A 10,242-nucleotide genomic window follows, 5' to 3' on the forward strand; every position below is an offset into this window, starting at 1 on the left:
GCTGAGCATGTGTCAGGTTTTGAGTGTATATTACAGTATGTTAAATGTTCTAATTTTTTGTGTCAATAGATAAAATATATATATACCCATGAAAGATATCCAAATATACATTTTATTGTAAATAACAGTTTTTATTTTAAAATTGGTCTGATAAAATATTTCCATGATTGTATATAATTTAAAAAGGTAATCAGGAAGAACAGTTCACCATCCAGTGGCTTCGTCATTATGCACGCCTTCACACACACGCACAGTATACACACACAATATAAACCCACAAATTCCCATTTCTGCCACCTTTGCTGCGTTTAGACAGGCAGCCAAATTCTGTGTTTTTTAAACTAATTGGTCTTTTGACCAATCAGATAAGCTCTGAAAAAAGTTCAGATAAAAAGAGATCAGAAATTGTCTGCCTGTCTAAACGCAGCCCTTGTGACTTCATCTATGGCCCACTGGGCACACACTGGTTGAACGTGGAATTGACGTTGAATATGTTAGTACTTGGCCTATTATCACCATTGTCTATCAACACAATATGTTAGTACTTGGCCTTGAATCACTGTGTCCATTCTGTTCGTTAATGTCTTACTACCCCCAACTAGAAGGTGTTTCATTAAGTATATAAAAAAATATGACTGGATTTATAAGCATATAACTTCAGATCTGTCATGGTCCTTTGTTCTGGTACCAGAGTGACTCCAAAATGGCACCCTATTCCCTACATAGTGAAAGTACAGTAGTATTTAGGGAATAGGGTTCCATTTAGGATGCAGCCTGGCCAAGGTGAGTAAAGATAAGGAGACAGGATTCCTGAGTGCATGGTGCTTCACCTTCAGACCTGCATTACAGCATCATCACACCTAGCAGGATCAGAAGAGCTATGGAGGAGAGACAGAGAGAGAGAAGTAGTAGAGAGAGAGAAGTAGAGAGAGAAAGAGAGAGAGAAGTAGAGACAGAGAGAGAGAAGTAGTAGAGAGAGAGAGAGAAGTAGAGAGAGAGACAGAGAGTGAGAGAGAGACACAGAGAGAGAGAGAGAGAGAGAGAGAGAGAGAGAAGTAGTAGAGAGAGTTAGAGAGAGAAAGAGAGAGAAGTAGAGACAGAGAGAGGGAAGTAGTAGAGAGAGAGAGAGAAGTAGAGAGAGAGACAGAGAGTGAGAGAGAGACACAGAGAGAGAGAGAGAGAGAGAGAGAGAGACAGGGAGAGAGAGAGAGGTAGTAGAGAGAGAGAAGTAGGGAGAGAGACAGAGAGTGAGAGAGAGACAGAGAGAGAGAGAGAGAGAGAGAAGTAGTAGAGAGAGAGAGAGAAGTAGAGAGAGAGATTGAAGTAGTAGAGAGAGAGAAGTAGAGAGAGAGAGTGAAAGAGAGACAGAGAGAGAGAAGTTGCAGAGAGAGAGAGAGAGAGGTAGTAGAGAGAGAGAGAAGTAGGGAGAGAGAGAGAGAGAGAGAGAGAGAGAGAGAGAGAGAGAGAGAGAGAGAGAGAGAGAGAGAGAGAGAGAGAGAGAGAGAGAAAGTAGTAGTAGAGAGACAGAGAGAGAGAAGTAGTAGAGAGAGAGAGAGAGAAGGGATTATATGAGATTAGGTACTATGGTAACACATTATAATAGCTTCCATGAATTACAACGTTATAAATGGTCATAAATCTTTATAAATACTTTGTAAAGTATTTATTTATAAATGTTAACGATTTATAAATGATATAAGTGCTCATGCCTTGAAATGCTTTTAATGCTTATGAATTAAAAATGAAAAAGTTTGTAATAGGTTATTAATACTTAATCATTATTATTATTATGAAGTGTTTGTGGTGCCTCTTATGGTTTATTACCTTGAGACAGGCCGAAGGCGTGGCCGGAGGGAGCAGAGTTTAAAGAGTTGGTCACTTTAGCGTTGGGGTCGACCAGGTCCACAGCTTCTTTACTGAACAGAAAATTCTTAGGAGAACCTAGGGTATCTGTTAATGAGGAAGGAGAAAATGACAAGAGGGAGAGAGAAAGAGAGAGAGAGAGTTAGAGACAAACCAGAAAGAAGAGATGCAGTGTCCACAGGGTGTTTGGAGGTGTAGGGTGAAGTTGAAGCTGATCCTAGATCTGTACCTGGGGGAAACTTCACCAGGAGCATGTATGGATGAGTGACTCACCGCTACTAAAAGTCCCATTGGAGATGAAGAGGTAGAAGCTGGTGTCGATGCTCCGGGTGGCCGTAGCTTTGGGGACAGTAGCAGAGAAGGTGCACTGGATGATCTGACCGTTGACTGAGCCCTTCACAGAGTTCACAGGCAGCTACCCAACACAACGGTTTTACCACAATGAACATTAGTCAAATGTCAGTAAGCCTACAGTGTAGTATTAGTCAGGTACCCTGTTATTCTCCCAGGCACTGTCCCAAATGGCACCCAAGTGTATATGCAGGGAGTAAGAGTGAGAATTGGGATCAAATTCAACTTCAATGACCACTCAGAAAAGTATGTAATTCAAAATCATGAATCCTCTGATTTTGGCTATCAGTATCTTGTTCAATTCATAAAACTCATTGATTACATATCAGGTCACTTCTGGAATTTGCCGGAATTCAAACTGTCAAGCTAAAATCTGTTACAGGAAGTCCAAAATTAAACACTGTGTTCTGATTGGTCCAACTCACTGTGCTGATGATGGTCAGAACTGTGTTGTCGAGGAGAGCGGTGAAGAACTTCACTTTGCCGTTGTTGTTTGCACACACATAGGTGGTGTCATTCCCTCCCTGTAGAGAGAGAGAGAGGATGAAATCAAATAAATACAAATAAATCATCATTTTAACAGTATTCATTTTGGCTATTTCTTCCTAATTCATGAATAAAATGTAAATCCTGAATTTCCTCAAGTTAAAATGACTTCTCCCACCAACCCCAACTCCCTTGTCCTGGGTAATGTAACATGTATACTAATTCTAAAGGCAGGTTTCCATACCTGTTTGTTGTCTGTGGACAAGCCTACAGCGATGTAGCCGCTGGACACTCCTCGTAGCTGGAAGGAGATATTCTGTTCCGAGGACTGCTGGGTGGAGACGAAGAAACAGGAACCAGCCACGGCCGGATTACAGTCTGACGGCTCAGCAGCACAGAGCTGGGACTTTCCACATTCTGTCCTTGAGATCTCTACCTGTTGAAGAATGCATCATTAGTTGCTGTCATGTTTGTCATTCGTTTTACTTTAAAGGGGCAATCTACAATTGGTACATACAGTACAGTTCTGAACTTTAAAGGGGAAATCTGCAATTACGAAATACATTTTTCACTTTTAAATTATTAATATATACCCATTGATTCTTGAAGAACATAACTTACCTCAGAAGCTTAGTTTAACTACATCATCAGAACACAACATAATAACTTTTTTAAATTATGTTTTCTACATTGTTTTCTGCATTGTTATAAAGCATTTTGACTTTTAAAAGTCCAATAGAAATCCTATATGAGATAGTGTAGTACATGAGTTCACTTTAAACTCCAAAACAGGCACCTTTCTTAAAAACTTCTTAGGGATAGGGGGCAGTATTCGGAAGTTAGGATGACTGAGGTGCCCAAAGTAAACTGCCTGTTACTCAGGCCCAGAAGCTACGATATGTATATAATTGGTAGTATTGGAAAGACAACACTCTAAAGTTTCTATAACGGTTAAAATAATGTCTGTGAGTATAACAGAACTGATATGGCAGGCAAAAACCTGAGGAGAATCCATCTGAGATATATATTTTTTTGAGCTCACCACTCATTATAATGGCTGTCTATGGGAAAATCAATGGAATGCCTCCCGGATAGCAGTTCCTATGGCTTCCAGTAGATGTCAACAGTCTTTAGAAAGAGTTTCAAGCTTGTTTTTGAAAAATGAGCTAGAATTTGTAGTTTTTCTAGGTGGCTCCCATTTTGGCTGTAGTATTGTGGCGCGCGTCGGTGAGGGCGCGCACTTTGTTATTTATCTCCGGTAATGAACATACTATTCTCCGTCTTAAATTGTATCATTTATTTACATATTAGGGTACCTGAAGATTAATTAGAGATGTTGTTCGACTTGTTTGGACGAAGTTTATTGGTAACTTTTGCGATTAATTTGTATGCATTTTGAACGAGGAAAACCGGTGGATTACTGAATCAAGCATGCCAACTAAACTGACTTTTTTGGGATATAAAGGACTTTATCGAACAAAACGACCATTTGTGATGTAGCAGGGACCCTTTGGATTGCAAACAGAGGAAGAACATCAAAGGTAAGTGATTTATTTTATCGCTATTTCCGACTTTCGTGACGCCTCTGCTTGTTTGGAAAATGTTTGTTATGCTTTTGTATGCGGGGCGCTGTCCTCAGATAATCGCTGTAACGGCTTTCCTCCTCCTCTTCATCAGAAGAGGAGGAGCAGGGATCGAACCAAAATGCAGCTGAGTTTGTAGACATGATTTATTAACGAAAAACACGAACTCGACTAATAAACTAACAAAACAAATAAACGGTGTAGACAGATCTGAACGACGGACTCACATAACACACGAGAACGCACGAACAGGGAAAAAAGCCTACACATAAAAAACACTGAACAAACAAACCGAAACCAGTCCCGTGGCGTAACGACATACACAAACACAAGAGACAATCACCCACAGCGAACACTGTGAAAACACCTACCTAAATATGACTCTTAATTAGAGGAACGCCAAACACCTGCCTCTAATTAAGAGCCATACCAGGCAACCCATAAACCAACATAGAAACAGAAAACATAGAATGCCCACCCAACCTCACGTCCTGACCAACTAACACATATAACAAACTAACAGAAATAGGTCAGGAACGTGACAATCGCATGGTATGCTTTTCGCGTCCCACTGATCCACAATACGTTTTTCTATTTTCTTTCTTTCTAAGTTTCTCTATCTATATCTCTAGCTTGTTAATGAACTTAGTTCTGTGTGTTTTATGAAATACTAGAGAGAAGTTTTCCACACTGTCATGGATTATATTTATGGGTAAACTGCAGGGTAATGTAACATACACTCTTTTGCTTAATCTACTTTCTGTTTCCATGGCAGTGTGTGCGGTTTATTGTTGAGATCCTACAAATGCACTTAAAACAACAGTTGATTTTAAAGAGAAAGAGAGGAAGAGAGAGAGAGAGAGAGAGAGAGAGAGAGAGAGAGAGAGAGAGAGAGAGATTGTGTGGTTCCTTTTTCTTGTCAGAGACTCTGGGAGACCGAGTGAAACATGTAGCCTAGGTAACTCACTGTGGGAGCTGTGGCGGTGGTGTTGACAACAGGTGCCGTTGTTACATTGGATGCCATTGTGGAGTTCGGAGCCATTGTGGTGTTCTGTGCCTCGGCTCCCATCGCCATGTAAGCCATTGCCATGACAACTGCGAACATCAGTCTGCTGATATTGTCCATTCCTGTTAGAGTAACAGAGATCCACGTAGTAAGCAGTGGTGGAAAAAGTACCCAAATGTCATACTTGAGTCAAAGTAAAGATACCTTAACAGAGAATTACTCAAATAAAAGTGAAAGTCACCCAGTAAAATACTACTTGAGTAAAGTCTAAAAGTATTTGGCTTTAAATATAGTTAAGTATACTTAAGTATCAAACGTCAATGTAACTGCTAAAATATACTTAAGTATCAAAAGTAGAAGTACAAATATAAATAATTTCATATTCCTTATATCATGCAATCCAGATGGAACGATGTTATTGTTTTTTAAATTTACAGTTAGCCAGGGACACACTGCAACACAGACATAATTTACAAAGAAAGCATTCCTGTTTAGTGAGTCCGCCAGATCAGAGACAGTAGGGATGACTAGTGATGTTCTCTTGATAAGTGTGTGAATTGGACTATTTTCCTGTCCTGTGGAACATTTAAAAATGTAATAAGGACTTTTTTAGATATCGTAATTAAATTAAATCAAGTGACAAAAGCAATGAAAAACATCTGTATCCAAGGAGTAAAAGTTCATAATGTCTGATCTGATAGTGGAGGCTAACCAGCTGCAAAATACAACAAAAAACAACCCTATCCCAGAGTTGAAAATGCCCTTCACCAGAGAAATGTAAAACAAAAATAAATGAAGAAATAGTTTTTGTTTTACAATATCCACATCATTACATAAAATAGATGGAAATGTTACCTGTACTTTTGTGACTTGAAATATTTCTTGAAGTTTAAAAGCTCTTTGGTTCTCCTTGAACAAGTTGTTCTAGAAGCTAATGTAAGTAACAGGTGCGCTGCGCTGAGAAGTAGATGTTCTCAACAGGTGTCCTTGCGGCGATGTCGCCACCTGAGCTCACTCTCCCGCTATTTAAAACAGCACTCGCAATGGGAGGAGGGACAGAGGAGTGAGAAACCTGCCTCTCTCCTCCATCTTTTTGTGGGGGGTTTCACAATGGCATGCTGGTTGGCGTGACATAGGTTTCCCTGAGGAGGGGTGAACCAGCGACAACACTCAATGGAAACAATTATGCTGTTGAGCCTAACCTTCATCCTCCGACATTAGCTATGTCAAGTCACCCTTTCTTTAAAGACCCATCTTCCTGGACCCAATTTCTTCTATTCACTTCCTTGTCTATAAAATATGCTTGGAAACTATAGACAAGACTATTTGCAAAGAAAGGAAAATAAGAATAATATCATAAAATGAGTTACCAATAGATACAATTTAGGTCTAAATATAATCCACATCCAATGTCCAAATGACATTTAATCATTTTTAAACCTATTCTATGATTCATTCCAGGTGTGTCATTCACACCTGTCTAACTCAAATAACACATTATTCTTGCTTTGTTTTTTGGATTGAGCTGAGTTGAGCCTCACACACTGGATGGAGAGCAGGCAGTCTTTTGAATTCAATCTTGATTGTGTCAAGTTACCCAAAGGGTTAGATACTAGTTTTGGTGAATCAAGACATTACATACATACTTTAGTTTCAAGGGATGAAACTTGAAAACATTACATTTGTCTGGAGGTGACAGACGTTTAAGATATGGATGTCCTATTTTCATTAACAATCCAGATAAATAAAGTGAAATATTTTGAACTTAGTTATGTGTGTATTATGAAATACCGTATATTTTAAAAATGTTCACATACACTGTCATGTGTTTTACTGTCCCACCTAGTGTTGTCAGGCAATCATTAGGAACATGCCTGTCTGATATCACTTTCTGACAACACTATCAGAGACATCTTTCCACACACGCAGTATCATACTCTAACAGGTTCAGCTGGCAAGATTGGATCATGGTGACTTTTAATCTGCTATTGTGATGTGATGTACACACATCCACATACTGAACAGTAGCCTAGTTGTGTACACACACACACACACACACACACACACACACACACACACACACACACACACACACACACACACACACACACACACACACACACACACACACACACACACACACACACACACACAAACAAACACACGCACGCACAACATACACTCCTTGGTTTTGATCCACATGTATGAGAGTGCTGATGGTTGCAGATGCCACACTAGGCCTCTTGAACCGATAAGGAAACATTTAATTTGTGATTTTTTGTTGTGGGCTTGTAAAATGTGTTGCATGACACATGCAGTCTTGCGTTGCCGTGTCAAATCGCATCTTACTGTGGCACTTTGTGTATTTTGAAAGTTCTATTACTTGGAAACTTGATTGCTGACATGCTAATCATTTTGTGGACTAATGAATCAAATACCAAAATATAGTTTTTGAGTGGAATATTCCTTTATGGAGAGGAATTGGGGCTAAGGTCCTGTGATAGACTGGCATCCTGTAAAGGCGGGTGTATTGTACATCAAGCTGCCTCACGCCACAGAAACAGGAGATAGGCTCATGTCCTATGGAACCCAACACTGGCTTACAGTCATCACTAGCAAATACAAACAGATCACTAGACAAAACAAGACAAATAATGACGGAATACTTTATAAATTAACATTTTGGACAAGAAATATTTTCATTTGTTAGCTGGTTATTTAGCAACGTCAAAAATCTCCTGCTTAGCATGTTGGGAGAATGTAGCAATGCTAGTGGAAATTGATTGTATCAGTTAGCGGTGCATTCAAAATAAACCACTATTCAATGACATTAGAAATAGGGAGATACACATACAGGCGAAAAATAAAAAGAAGGTCATTATTTTGAGTTATTACGGCAAAAAGTATCACTGTCACTCAATAGTAGGATATCTCAGTCACTCTTGTTTGAGTGCAGTGTCTTCCTCTCTCCAAGGTCTGCCTGCGTGTGTCTCTTTAGTCTCTTCATCACTATACTTTATGGATGGAAGCTGTTAATCTATCACGTCAAGTTGTTGCCTTATCAACATGTAAATCATAGCTTCTCGACTTGTAGTTTGTTTAGTCATGTCAATATATGATTTTCCATAAAGCCATGGAACACAACAGATGAATTTCAATGTTCAAAGCACCATATTCTAATCTTTAAGTAATTATATTGAATTTTTATTTGGTAAGTCCTGCTACAAATTGTTTATAAACTAACTATCAAGAAATTGTTCAACTGACTATTCACTAACCTTAACCTTAACCCTGGCCCTAACCTTAACATAACCTATCCCTGTCCCCCCAACCATAACTAACATTCACCTTGACCTAAAACCTCCAAACCTGGCCCTAACCCTAACAAGTTGTTGCATATTAACAGCATTGCAGTTGTTAGTTTATTGATATTTAATATTACATCATACCTAGTTTGAGGTGAAATATTTGTATATACTGTAACGACCCTGGGTTCATAAGCGCGGAAATAGACTCTGCCGCACGAGCAGGCTTTTGCGGCATAGTCGATAGCGCGACGGACCTCGGGCTAGAAGGTCGAGGGTTCAAGACCTGCTCCCTGCTGTTTAATTACAATAATAAGGATTATTACATATTTATATAACAAAAAGTTATTAATTCAAATTGAAGTCATTTTCAGTAAATGTGCACATTTTCAGGCAAAATGTGTGTTTGAGTCCTTAAAACACAGTGATGTTTAATGTTTAAGCCTACTCTACACCCTCCAACAGAATCAGTCAATGGGGAGCAGGTAGAAGTTGCACCTAGCCACTGATCTTGGGTCAGTTCTGCGTCTACCCCACTAATGGTTGAGGTTAGGAATGTAAAACCAACCAGACTTGATTCAGAGTCAGACTGGAATTCTTCCTGCGTAATGCATGTCGAATGTAAACAAATAGCTACATAACCGAAGATATGTGGAAATAATGTAGCTTTCAATGCTTCATAGTTCATGACTTATGATCCATATATAATAATTTGCTGTAGACCACCTATATTACCCCCTATATTACCTAAAAGTCTTAAAACAACTAAATTAAAATTATATTAGACAAACAACCGTCTACTGCAACAGTTTCACATTCAAGTTTTTGAAATCAGTCTACTGTAACATTTTAACATGAACATTTATTGTCTTATCACAGCTATGGAACCTTGCCATGGGACACTCAAAAACATGTCAAGCAAGTGTGTGTGTGTTCGTGTTTGTGTGTGTGTGTTTGTGTGTGTGTGTGTGTGTGTGTGTGTGTGTGTGTGTGTGTGTGTGTGTGTGTGTGTGTGTGTGTGTGTGTGTGTGTGTGTGTGTGTGTGTGTGTGTGTGTGTGTGTGTGTGTGTGTGTAGACGATGATGTGGGGACTGCCGAACTTTGATTCAACTCAGTAGAATATCAAGTCCTTGAAACAGTTACATTTTGTACTCGTCGATCTCAAGTGAAATTAGCACAGTAAGCCTTGGTTTGTTTTTTTATAAATTACTTTCACTACTAAATATTTCACATGCCTATGTTTTTAAGACCAACAAATCACTGTCCTCAGTAAGGTCTGAATTAAAATCAAATCAAATTTTATTTGTCACATGCGCCGAATACAACACAGTGAAATGCTTACTTACAAGCTCTTAACCAACAATGCTTTAAGAAGTTAGGGTTTTAATAAAATAAAAAATATTTAAATTAAATTATAATAATTATTACAATTAAATTATAATTCTTAGGGCCTCCCGAGTGGCGGTGGTCTAAGGCTCTGCATCACAGTGCTAGCTGTGCCACTAGAGATTCTGGGTTTGAGTCCAGGCTCTGTCGCAGCCAGCCGCGACCGGGAGACCCATGGGGCAGCGCACAATTGGCCCAGCGTCGTCCGGGTTAGGGGAGGGTTTGGCCCAGCGTCGTCCGGGTTAGGGGAGGGTTTGGCCCA

General features: G+C 39.3%; 1 protein-coding gene across 2 annotated transcripts; it reads right to left on the minus strand.

Annotated features, from left to right (window-relative positions):
* Window positions 1-397: 397 nt before the first annotated feature.
* On the minus strand, window positions 398-6,292 carry LOC129835411 (putative ferric-chelate reductase 1). 2 transcript variants are annotated; one of them, XM_055901050.1, is made up of 7 exons: window positions 6,151-6,292; window positions 5,251-5,411; window positions 2,945-3,136; window positions 2,640-2,738; window positions 2,137-2,278; window positions 1,825-1,950; window positions 398-878 (listed from the first exon to the last, which is right to left on the minus strand). In XM_055901050.1, the coding sequence occupies exons 2-7, from the start codon at window positions 5,407-5,409 to the stop codon at window positions 844-846; spliced, it is 753 nt and encodes a 250-aa protein (XP_055757025.1). In that variant the 5' UTR covers window positions 5,410-5,411; window positions 6,151-6,292; the 3' UTR covers window positions 398-843. The 2 variants fall into 2 exon arrangements, with proteins under 2 accessions (XP_055757025.1, XP_055757024.1); XM_055901049.1 differs by having other exon boundaries at window positions 6,145-6,292.
* Window positions 6,293-10,242: the final 3,950 nt, after the last annotated feature.

This window comes from Salvelinus fontinalis, chromosome 36 (assembly GCF_029448725.1).
Source record: "Salvelinus fontinalis isolate EN_2023a chromosome 36, ASM2944872v1, whole genome shotgun sequence".
NCBI lineage: Eukaryota > Metazoa > Chordata > Actinopteri > Salmoniformes > Salmonidae > Salvelinus > Salvelinus fontinalis.